The sequence below is a fragment of the Prionailurus bengalensis genome, chromosome C1, assembly GCF_016509475.1.
Source record: "Prionailurus bengalensis isolate Pbe53 chromosome C1, Fcat_Pben_1.1_paternal_pri, whole genome shotgun sequence".
NCBI classification, from domain to species: Eukaryota; Metazoa; Chordata; class Mammalia; order Carnivora; family Felidae; genus Prionailurus; species Prionailurus bengalensis.
Window position 1 is genome coordinate 101247778 of NC_057345.1, and position 13078 is coordinate 101260855.

Sequence of the window (13078 nt, forward strand, 5' to 3'; positions counted from 1 at the left end):
AACATAAACTCTCTCTATATATACATACACAATCAGGGGAAACACAAAGAGCGATTTGTAGCTTATACCGAAACCACATTTTATCATTTTCTTATTAACTATTGCAAAGAAAAGAAACGATTACCTACAGTATGAATTCATTAAACAATGTCTAAGCAAATGGAGAACAGGGAGAAATAGGCCCTGTTCTTCTACTGGAGTGGTTACTCTCATCCCTCTCTAGAAATGCAAGATATTTTAATCCTTTCAGATTTCAGATATGTGATCAAAAACCTGTATCCATTTTTCCTATCAAAATTAAAAATCCTGTTGTTTGGTCTCAAACTACTTGGATTCCTTTGAAAAAATAAATATAACAGAGCACCAGCCAGTGAAATAAGATGTATATTAAAGAAAAGAAAATCTTGAAACCACTTGATCTCTAAGCTTTAGGAGTCTAATAAAGATAGTTTTTTTCCAGACGTTATTTTCGCTAGCAAGAAACTTGGATATAGAGGAGTTAAGAAGAACCCAAATATATGCTGAAGAAACGTACTTGTTTAAAAAATCCTATTATGCCTTGGATGAATTAATGAATTAAATTAAAATTTTAGAAGTTGTTTCTTCCTCAATTCGACTAGCATCTGGCATGACCAAAGTTGGATTAAATCAAAGACTTGGTGGGGCTTTGAATTAACATCAGATGCTAGTGCTCATCTCCACCCAGTCACCCTTTTATCCTCTAATGTGTCCCTGGAAAATGGCATGTTATCCAGACAACGCAACCTGTTGACAAAGGCAGATACATACTGAACTTTACATGATCATTTCACCATAAGGTCACTATGTTCCCCTCGTAGGACTTAATGTGCTGAAACAACTTCATTATATAACACTCTAGGCAGCTATAAAAGCATGAGCTTGGTCCCATACCAAATTTAGTTTCACTGAAAAGTACAGCCCTTATCTTTGGACACCATTAAATTGTGAAATGGGGCTGATATGTATATACTTTCATATTACCTTTATACCCTAGGATATCAATTGAACCAGAATTTCACTATATGTAGAATCTTGCTTGTGTTACTAGACATTAATATACTCATATGAATATAGCAGAGGGACATTCTTTCCAAATTATTCTTTCCAATAATTTTAGTTCCTTTTGAACGGCAAAGTAGTTTGCAGCCTCTATTATCTACAGAGGAAATGATTCAGGCCAGATGCCAACTGGAGGTGGCCCAGTCCATTTTCAAAAAAGAAAAGGTGGTATATTTTTAATGACCGCTCCCAGTGACCCCAACTCTGATCTAATAATAGCCTGGAGAAGATGAAGATAATTTTTCAGATTTTTAAAGCTCAAAGCTTAAGGGATTTAAAGCAGTGCTATCAGAGAGGAAGGAGTAAGCCTAATACCAGCCAACTGACTGGCTGTCTGGATCTGATGACCTAGGGAACATAACAGGAAACTCTTACCAAATAAGCACATATAAGGAGCTAAGTGGCTTTGATATCTGATGCAAAGAAAATGTGTCCAGTACATACAAAAGAGAAGAGGGTTTATCGAAGAAATGTAAAGCCCCCTGTTGCTTGAATGGAGTTAATACAACTATAGGGGGATTTCTCCGTCATAAAAGGAGGAGGTTTCCTTTATCGCCACTGAACGATTAACTTGGGCACAGATGTATGGGACCTCTGGAAGCACTGATCCTGAACACACTGGAACAGAAGGGTTCTACTTTTTCTTCCCTGAACCACCAACGTACAGGATGGACTGAGGGAGGGGCGTGGCATAGGAATCAAAAGGAATATGAAGACAACCAGACGGAAACGACAGTGGTTTGACCTTAACTCAAGAAGAAATGTTTAAAATGGCTAACAGATGCCTCTTGTTAAAGTGTGGCATTGGGGGAGGAGCAGGCCAGAAGAAATTCTGGACAAAGTAGGAAGGAGGTCCTCACGGTTGGGATTTTTCACTAGCAGTTCTTGTCCCACGAAAAGAAAAATGACTCAGAAGGTGCCAAGGACAAGAGGAGTGCCTGGTAGTACCCTCAAGTCTATTTATTATCACTTAAAGACTGACCGAAACGACACCCTAGATAAGCTCCGCTAGCATTTTGCACCCAAAGGCATCAAAAGCCCTTTCTAAATGCTCTTAGGATACCTCTGTGAGGTAGGTATCGTAATTCTGGTTCTTATTCATAAACAAGCTAAGGCACAAATAGAGTCTGAGTGGCAAATGCGATCTGGAATTTCATTTGCTGCAACAAACTTCCTCCATATTGATGTAGGCAACTCAAGAGACACTGCGAGGAAATGTCCTTAGAGGGAGTAGCTTTAAGAGCCAAACAAAATCACACCTCTGGGAAGACCACGCTCTCGAAAGGGTCACTGATGGAGTCTAAGAGATACCTTTCACTTAAGAGTACTAATAAGTGAAGTCCTCTAAAATAAGGCAACCAAATCACCCATGATTATAGGAAAAAGGCGGAAGATATGGTCTTATTGTACTCCACTACTGAGACCAGAACAGTGGCAATCTTAACAAATCATAAATCCAAGGAACTTTAGTCCTTAAATCTTCGTCTTAATTAGTGCAGTAAGATTCCAAGACCTATATTTTGCTAATGATTTTGGTATTTTGTTCAGATACATTTCCACATCCTTGATCCCAGACAATTCTCTTTTATCATAACCAAATTATCTGCATAAAATGTAGTGCCAGGATCTGAAGCAAACAATGCATCTATGGTCAGCACACACTGGTTCTATATATTTTGAGAAACAGTGAAGTACACAAAGGAAGCGTGCAATGTTAGAGAGATGGCATGGACAACATTGGTGGCTGGTCTAACGGAGAATCTAGTGTCCTCTCAGGAAACTGAAGATACTCAAAAGTTGCTCCCCGATTTCTATTAACAACCCTCTAAAAATGAACATTTTCATTTGATACAAATATACAAATTTAAAATAAGTGTGCAGTTCGGAATGGCCTACCATTTTCAGAATGCTTATGTGCCAGAAAATATACAGTCAATAAAAAAATACCAGAGAGGTGGGGACAAAAGGCTCTCTGGATCTGAAGAGCAAAAATGAATATCACTTCAATAGGTAGCAATTCGTGGAGAAAGTGACGTCCCTGGAAACCAGTAGCGCTAAAAGATGGCAGGTCACAAATCTGGTGATGGGGGATAAGATGTATAGTAAGGCCCATTTTCCTGTGGAAGAAAAAAAAAGACAAGAACATTAAGTAATAAAACCAATTCAAATGGGAATGTGAAAGAACGGGATTTACAGTCGGCGATATGGCCTCTGTAAAATGTCTAGCACATGCGTGGCCCCGAGCAAGGCCCTCAGCCATCCAACCAGGTCCGCTGGAGTCAGCCAGAGCTGGTGTAGAGTAGGCAGAGGTAATCAGGATGGTAATATTTTTAAATAACCTCATTACTTAATATTTAACTCTATATACCAGACACTTTATCGGCACTTTCCTTTCATTATCCCTTCATATTCTCACATAATGCCATGAAGTAGATAACATCCTCTTTTTACAAAAGAAGACACCAAGGATCACACAGCTTGCAGAACTCACCCAAGGCCAGCCAGCAGTAACCAGAAGAGTCTGAATTTAAATCCTCGTCTATTCAAATCTAACACCCAGATTTACTTTTTTAGACTATATTGTCTTACTGTGTGCTGCATCTTAAATTAATGTAGAATGATGGAAAACAAGAGTAAGGACAAATTTCCTGACTTCATTTTGGCTAACTTTATCTTAATAAAAAAATGAAGACAGTTCACTTTATGGTAGATGGACCTCTGATTATACTTATTGGACGTAGGATTCATTTCTCATATCTAAGGAAAGTATTTGACAAAAAACTTGTTTGTCAGTAAATCATAAACAGAACTGTTTAGCACCAATGTAGATAATAATTAGGAAAGCAGAATGGCGGACAGATGAAAATAGCATTGCTTTACGGTACATTTACATTATTGGTTATGACAGAGCATTAAATGTATCTGGTTTTGAACCCAGTAGGTGGCTAAATGTTATCTAAGGGAATCAAAAGCTCTAATATTCTTCAGAGCAGGTGCTCTAGGGCAAGAATTGATCTTGGGACCTTAGCCCGGGAAACAAGAGAATATCTAGGAAAACTTACTTTCTGATTACAAATCTGACCAGATATTAAAAACATTTCTAAAAATTAGGTAGAAACAAATCCTAGGATTGGCTGCCTTTCATGTTATTTGAAAAAAAGTTAAGGAAAGCCTTTTTGTTTTTGTTTTGTATTTCAGAATTGCCCATCAAGATCTTTCATACTAACCAATCCTGTATCCTCAACACGCATGGAAGCTATGCTTACGAAACATGCCTCAACAAATAAATCAACTTTGAAGTTCATCTGAAAAGAAATGGTTCACTATCTGTCTTTAAGATTTCTCCGTTCCATTCGACTACCATATTGTTTTAGGTTTCTTACATCCGCATTAAATTGTGATAAAGTAGGAAGGGCAAATCTAACTCTTAATGCTATGAAATAGAGCTTTTTACATTAGTCTCACACTGTGCAAGAGACTGCCGTGCAATCTATTTTCTCTATTTCTGGAAACAGTCAAAGAACTTTGAAGAATTGTCGCCAGGTAAACTTGTATACTCTTCTTCGACTACATTTATAAGAGTGCTGACTGGCTAGCTCCTTTTCTGAAATCGTCTCCGTACCATTTTGATACCGATAGATAAAAATTACCTTCTAACTACCTTCAAAGGTTCCTTTCATTCCCATAAAACTTATGTCACTATTCTAAGTCACACAAGACCCAGAAAATAGAAGCCCGCTGAGACCTGCCAACAACAAACGCCACATCACACCTACTATGTGCAAGGCATGACTGAACATGCCAGTAAATTAACCAACTCCATACTTACTTCCTTTTCTCTAATCATACTTTCAATTCTTCCTAGCAAGAGAAAATGTTTCCTTACAAGGCAATAACCAACCACCTATTGGATCTCCACCTCAGTGTTCCATGGGCCACCTCAAACGCAGTGTCACAAACTGAACAAACACACCGCCTGTCTCCTCTCTCCCACTCCAACACTGCCCCCACCCCCCATGCTCTTCCTCCAAAATGCCCCTCTGGGGTGGCGGCCACGCCATCTACCCAGTCTCCCACGGCGGAAGCTCTGGTAGTCACTTTAGGCATCTTTGTCCTTTCATCTTCCTGAATGGCTTCCTCAGTCACCAAATGCTGTGGGTTTTATTTCCTAAAATGTCTACTTCTAAATCTAAGATCTTCAAGCCCTTGCCATGAGCACTGCTGCTGCCCCAGCTCTAGTCTCCTTTCTCCTCCGATCCTCTACTCGCCTCTTCCTTGTCTCCCTGCCTCTAGTGTGATCCTTCTCCAGTCACGTTCTGCACTGTTGCTTTTGCCATGGTTCTAAATAGAAATATAATGGCAGTTCTCCCTTGTAGAACACTCCCCACTGACCACAGAGCCAAAGTGCTGCAAGTAACATGTAAAGCTCTAGTATCTAGTGACCTGCCCTCTGCCAGCCCTTTCCATATTGTCTCCTGACACCTTCTTTAGTTTCTCCCCTTTTTTTGTCCTTCTCTTTGGCCTTTATATATAGATGGCCTGATATCTCAATTTTAGAAAGCTCTAGTACAGGCACAGAGAGATGATCCAATGACCCAAGTGTTACATTATAGGTTGTTTTATTAAAATGTAATTAATCACATCATTAATTAGGCCTGCATTTGATATGCAAAATAGAAGAAAAAACCTAAAACAAGCACACAAACAAAACAGACAGACAAAACCAGGCTAGAGTGTGGTGTTGATATTTAACGAAAGTCTGTTTTATGGGCCCCTAAGATTATAGAAAATGTGTTGGCTTAAAAAACAGTCGTTTGGGTTTTCTAACCAATGCAATCCAACTTGTATGTTCTACCCCAGAAAATATATTATAAATCCAGACACTAGCTTTGAACTGTCATTCCAAATTTTTGATCTCAAAATGTCTTTTAGTATCTTTCCTTTTATTTCCCGCTATCCATTTTTTTTAAATATTAAGAAGAGTGATATATAGTTCAAAAGAATAATAATAAGGTTATTTTCTACCCCAGCAATCTGCATGAACACAAATTGGTATTCTTCCCCCCCTTCCACATATTCAACAATCTTTCTATGATCCAGCTACTCCAATTACAAATCCTCTCTGCACAAAAGCCAAATACGAAATTTTATTAGTCATTAGAACACATTAAATACTTTGCTCTTCACATAAAGGAACACAGGAATTATAGCTGAAGTTAAAGAAATGGTGGAGAGAAAATGTCTTGTAGAATATTTATTTTGGTGTATACATGCTGTACAATAATTGGGGAAGAACAATCCATTTGAAGCTTAATATAACCTTCAAATATATTCCCTGATTCATGCATAATGTTACGTAATCAGCAACAGTTAAATAAGGAGACTGATGATCTTTTGGCCAAGCATGTTACTTACTTTTGTTTTGTTTTTAACTACTAAAGCGGTAGTGAGAATAAACACAATGCGATGGATAGAGCTTTAATGACACTCAAGAGTAGCCCTTTACTAGTGTTTGATATATTCACAAATTCATCTAGAAGTAATAATAATACTAGTATTGCCTGTTCTTAAAAACATTAGATAAACTTTCAGCAAAATGAAACTTGCAGCAGGGTAAAGGCTAGGCTACCTTGTTTGAATTAATGCTGAAAATGTCAGACACCAAGAGATTCTTCTAACCTTACTTATGTAGATAAAAAGTGATTCAATCTTAAGGAAATTCGGCAGAGGTGGCAGAAAACTGACCATATAAGCAAGGGTTGGCTTCAAACCAGCAGAAAAATCTCCCATTGAAAAGTTAACTGAGGAAAAAGCTCTCTTAGGACAAAGCGTTTTCCTAGTTACTGCAGGGAGAGAATGTTGAATGATACTGCCAAGTTTACTAAAACACACGAATTGCATTAATACCATCTTATAATAAAAGGATGCTGTGTGCCTAAGCAGGGCCCCATAGAGCAGTTAAGATACTACACCGGGTGAGGGAGAACTCCTGGAACTTCTTACCCTGGCATCATATTCAAGGACAAAAGGTGGAAAATCAATCTGTTCTGGTGATATGGCAGAAAATAGCTGGTGGAGGCTGTCCACATGGTGGATTTTGTCCTTCAGTCCTGAGACAGAAAAGGTGGTAAAAAACCATGTTGATACCTAATCAATAGAAGAGAAACACAATTTAAGCCGGGGGCCAGTGTTAGAAATGCACAACGTGATTCTGGAAATTTATACTAGAGAGAAACTATTATTTCAAAGTTGAAACTGATGTCAGAAAAAGCTTATAATGAGCCGTATTTGTCAAAGTGCAGGTGGTAGCTCATCAGTGAATTATGCAATTAGTTTAGTGGATTATGGACAGAATTAAAAACAACCACAATGAAAAGGAAACACGCTAGAGCAACAATTACTAGGGAAGGTGATAAGGGGCGAGCCAAGTGTTTCATGAAGCTTCCGCTTCTGTGAGGGGTCTGTATGCTTCCATGTGTAGTGTGTTGTCACATAATATACGCTTCTTACTGTGGGTTGTGGGCAAAAAGACCCCGCATTATTTGGTAGAATAATGGATTCAGTGGTACTCTGAAAATGGTTAACATTTCCAAATCTCAGAAACTCATCGTTTTTCCAAATGAGACTGAAGAAAATTTGTGCCGAAATGTGATACATTTATTTTTCATTTGACATTTGGCATGCAGTCTTTCTTAGTCAAAGTGAATCTTCTGTGAACGTGAAGCCACCTTTACTCATTTCAGTTTACAACATGCAAACCCTCTGTAAGAGCCAGTCTGCAAAATTTGTTGCAAAAAAGAAAAAATTAACAGCAAACAATAGTGACATAAACTAGGCAACAGCTGGAACTCACAAATTATTGTTCATCGCTCTCAATTGCTGATCTGATCAGTCACGTTTATCAATGGCTTACACAACGGCTCTGCGCAGTAGGTGCAATATTGTCGCTATCCCCATTTTATTTACAGAAGGAAATGTGCATGCGAACGTGTGCCCTGGGACAGTGCGCTACAAATGTACAACTGGGCACGTTACAAATACAGGACACTTTGGATATCTGCCACCGATGCCAGTCATTTTGTTAATGTCTTACCACATTTTCCACTGGCTGTCCAAACCTTTCACATATTCTAGGCCCCTAATATGACACACCTCCTTCTCCTTCACGCTTTCTTACAAGAAAAGGCATGAAAGAAGAGAGACAACGCTGCACTGACTTATCAGGATCCTGTCCAGATTTGCAGAACTTGGTAGAGACTCATTTTCAATCATTATTTCTCCCTTCCAGCTCCAGATTACCCCTTCTATTGAGTTCTTAATACCAGAAATTTACACTGCATTTAGAGCACTTATTCCTGCTTCCTAGGATTTCAGTTTCTTACGTCCGTTTCTATAATTTCCCTAGTACTTGGCAGACAATCATAGAATAACAGCCTAATGTTTTGTGAGACACAGACAGAACCAGCATTCTCAAAATATTTGATAAAGAAAGAATAAATAAAGATAGGACTTACTTTACAATGATTTTTACAGCTTGAGTCACTATTTTATTTTGGCTACACTACCAATGACTGGCATAAGGCCTCAAGTATTAACATCAGCCTCTCCGCTACCCTCTCCCCCTGCCCCAGTATTACCAAGTTTATTTAAAGGGGGGTGTTGGAGGGGAGGGGAGGCATTTGGCCTTGCTAGAACTAGGCGAGTTAATTTAAATCAAATTGAATAGTCACTCAATTACATACCCCCAATCAGTTTTTGACATCAGTTCCTTTAAAGTACATGCTGTTACATACCTCACGAATGTAAACTTCTGCAAACTAGGTTAGTGAAACTTGCAGATTAGAAGAAGCTCTCAGACTGGCCACAGAGGTAGCTAATAAACCAGTTAAGAGCTATGGAGAGGTCACAGACATGTTACAGATTCCAGAAGGAGCTTAAGAAAATTAGAAGATTGTAGAGTCTGGACAGAGAAGAACCAGAAGGCTGTGTTACGACAGTAAACATTTATGCAAGGCATAAACATCTGCTGGTCATCTGTGTCCTAAGCATTGAGTTGTACGTCAAACAGGAAAACAATGATAGAGCCGCTCCTCTAAAGGGAGCTTAGAGCCTAGTAGAGGAGCCAGATTATAAGCATGAGACTAACAACTAGCTAAGGCAAAATGTACTGACTGTAATGAATGGCCCACAGAGACACGTGACTACCTATGTATGCAAGGAGCCCCAGCCACTTGGAAAAAGGGAGAAACATACAGAGCTATAAGGGCCTATGCAGAAGACTTTTGTGCCATTGTTCTCCTGCCTCAAAACCCTTTTACATGCTGCTTTTATAGTCCTGACACCCTTTCCCTCAATTCTTTGCCTGGCTAAGTGTTCTTCAGAGCTCAGATCAAAATTCACCCCAATGAGGAGGCTTTCTTTTACCACCCTCCACCCAAAGCGGAAAAGGAGCCTCCTTCTAAATGTTCCAACAACATTTTGTTTACTCATGTTACTGCAAAGCTAGCAATAGTATTATATTATCTGATTCTCTAAATAGACTATAAACTCCCTAATGTGGGGAACGTCTTATTCAATACCATATTCATAGCATCCAATTAATGCCCAACCAAAAAAGGAATTCAATATGTTCTAGAAGAATTAACAAATGGAGTAATAAGAGTTTCTGAGCTTATTACTTTAATACTGTTTAGGGCTGGTTTAATGTTTCTTCATTCTACAATAAAAATATATTGCCCTTCAATCGGTGCCTCAGTTTCTTCATCTATAAAATCAGCAAATTAGACTTAAATGATCTTTAAGGTCCCTCTTAATTGTACAGTTCTACGAAAGCACTCCTGCATATGCCACACCAGACCAACACGGGGGCGGCGGCAGTAAACTCAAAAAGACGGTTGGATTGGGGAAGTTCAGGCAGCGATCTGTGAAAGAAACACATTTCTCTGTCGCACTTTCTGCCGTTACCTTCTTCACATCCTCCATGTATTGCAAGAGAAAATTACTCAAAGTAGATAGAAGTAGAAACTCAGTTAACTTCTGCTCAGCAACCTGAGCAGAAAACTCAAGAACACTGTCTTCGCGTTTTAAAATTTTAACTTTTATATAGCTTAACTTTTAATTTTCAATTATTTATAAGTCATATACATTTACATAGGTAAATCTGTATTACTTATTATCTACTATTTTAACAAACTGAAAAAAATGTAAAACTTGAAAAAGGACTGCTTTGATATTTTGTGAATGCCATAAATTCTTTCACCCAATTATTCACAAACGCAAAGCCAAGAACACAGAATCACAAAACAATATAAACCAGAAGACTGTTTACACACGTATGCACTAATCAGTTGGAGCCAGAATCAATGGTGGGTTTAAATTCTGTTACTTTGCCTTGTATTAGTAAACTTCTAAGGAGAAAAAGAGTAGTGATTTATATGAGCAGTCAATTTATTACCACTTTGGGTGGAGTGGCCTGGAAAAGATCTGAAGAGTATCAAAATCAGAACAATGTGATTCGATTGTTTTATTAGCCCTTGATTTCATCTCATTATTTTATAATTACAAACACCCCATTTAGAGTTCTTGACTTAGTATAAAATAATGGTGGATTTCATTACACATGGGTTTTATTCTCTCAATCCTAATTTTCCCCATCCCAAAATGTTATGAAGAGGTAATATAACAGTTTTCACTTTATTCATCTGGTCTTCAGCCTCTGCCCAGCCTGCCACTGACTCCTATCTGAAACAGTTCCAACGTGTGACAGCCAAGGCTAGTGGCTCTAACTCTGAAATTTCTGGTAATGTGTTTCCATCAAAGTCACAGGATGGATAGCTATTTATAGATTTTCTGTGTGGAGGAGGAGGGACTAAAGCCATATCTTAGCAAACAGTGGCTACACATTTTTATAAGTCTGGTATAAAGGAACACTATTCTGGTAAGTCTGAATTTGTAACAAAAGAAAATTATGAAAATGTTCAAATAGTCACTAAAGTTGGAAGGATTTTACAGTGAATACCAGCATAGCCACCACTCAATCATTAACACTTGCCTTATGTTTTCTCTATCACATATTTATCCATCCGTCTATCCATCTGTGGATCTTACGTTTTTGCATTTGCAAGTAAACTGCAGACATCAAGAAGCTGTCCCCAAATACAGCATTCATCTCTCTAACTAGAATTCAACGTTCACTCAGTTTCTTTGCTATAAAATTTACATTTGATGAAGTGCACAGATTTTGTGTGTACTTTTACTGTTTCGCCAAATGCACACACTGGAGAGGCAAAAACTCCTATTAAGTTAGAAAACATTTTCATCACCCCAGAATGTTCCCTCATACTCCTCTTCCCTTATGGCCCTCTCCATGGAGGCAAACAATGTTTTGATTTTTTTTCTACCATGGATTAGTCTGGTCTGCTCTAGAATTTCATATAAATGGATTCATACAGTACAATTTTTATGTAAGGGTTCTCCTACCCAGCTTAATGTTTTTAAGATTCTAGCATGTGGTTCTGTCTATCAGTAGTGTGTTCTCTTTCACTGCCAAGAAACACTGCATTACGAGAATATACTAGAGCTTAATTATTCATAATCCTATTGATGGGTGCCTGGCTGTTTCCAGTCTTTGGCTGCTATGACTAAAGCTGCTATGCACGTTCTTACAGAAGTCTTTTTTGGCACATAATTTTCATTTCATTTGGGTAAATACTTAGTGGCACTGATGGGTCACAGGCTAGGTATATATTTAGTTTATAAGAAATTTTCGTTAACTCTTTTCAAAGCAGTTGCATGATTTCCAACTCCCTCTTATGATGTAGGAGAATTCCTGTCACTTCACATCACTGTCAGTATTTGGTACTGCCGGTCTTCCAAATTTTAGCTATTCTGGTGGCAGTGTAGCAGTATTTCATTGCAGTTTAAAAAAATGTACCTTTTAAAATATAACTGACATATAATAAACTGCACATATTTGAAGTATACAATTTTTTAAGCATTGATATATATACATATACACACACACACACACACACACACACACACACACACACCCATAAAACCATCACCATAATCAAGAAAAAGGACATAGCCATCAGTCCTGGAGGTTCTCAGGGCCCTTTGCCACTCTCCCCTCCCACCCTCCTCCCACCCCCCCCCACCCTCCTCCCTGTCTGCAGGTAATCGCTGCTCTACTTTCCGTAATTACACGTTCGTTTGTGTGCCCTAGAATTTTATACGAATGAGATCATACGGTGTGCATGCTTGTCTGGCTTCTTTTACTCAGCATAATTACTTAGAAATCCATTCGTGTTGTGATGTGCATCAACACTTCATCCTTTTTCATTACTGGGTAGTATTCTATTGTATGGATATACGAGTTTGGTTATCAGTTCTCCCAGTGACGGGCATAGGGGGGTCGTTTCCAGTTTGGGGCTACAATACAACCTCCATGAGCGTTTGTGTATAAGTCTTTGTATAGATAGATTTTCATTTGTCTCAGGTAAATACTAGGAGTGGAATGGCCAGATCACATGGTAGGTGTACGTTCAACTCTTTAAATAAACTGCCAGATTGCATTCCAAAGCTTCTGTAACATTTTACATTCAGATCAGCACTGCATCAGAATACCAGTTCTTCCACATTCTCACCAACATTTGGTATGGGCAGTCTTTTAAGTTTTAGCATTCTAACAGGAGTGCAATGATACCTCATTCTTAATTTGCACCTTCCCAATGACCAATTATATTAAACATCTTTTTGTGTGCTTATTTGCCATCTATATATTTTCTTTGGGGAAATGCTAGCACAAATTTCTTGCCCGTTTCTAAACTGAGTTTTTCCTTATTAGTGATTTCTGGGATTCCTTTATTCTAAAGAGAAATCCTTTTTCAGATAAATGCTTATTTACAAAGATTTCTCTCAGGCTGTAGCCTCATCTTTTCACTCTCTTAACCATCTTTAAAAAGGCAGAAGTTTTTAAATTTGATGAAGTCCAATT

General features: G+C 38.3%; 1 protein-coding gene across 2 annotated transcripts in view; it reads right to left on the reverse strand.

Moving 5' to 3' along the window:
* Positions 1–2726: 2726 nt before the first annotated feature.
* The window catches only part of GDAP2 (ganglioside induced differentiation associated protein 2), a 59897-nt gene continuing 49545 nt past the window's right edge, over positions 2727–13078 (reverse strand). For both annotated transcript variants that reach the window (XM_043575962.1, XM_043575964.1), the window contains 2 exons: positions 7084–7227; positions 2727–3197 (listed from right to left, as the gene is read on the reverse strand). In XM_043575962.1, the coding sequence (XP_043431897.1) occupies positions 3150–3197; positions 7084–7227 (192 nt within the window). In that variant the 3' untranslated portion in view covers positions 2727–3149. The remainder of the gene's footprint in view (positions 3198–7083; positions 7228–13078) is intronic.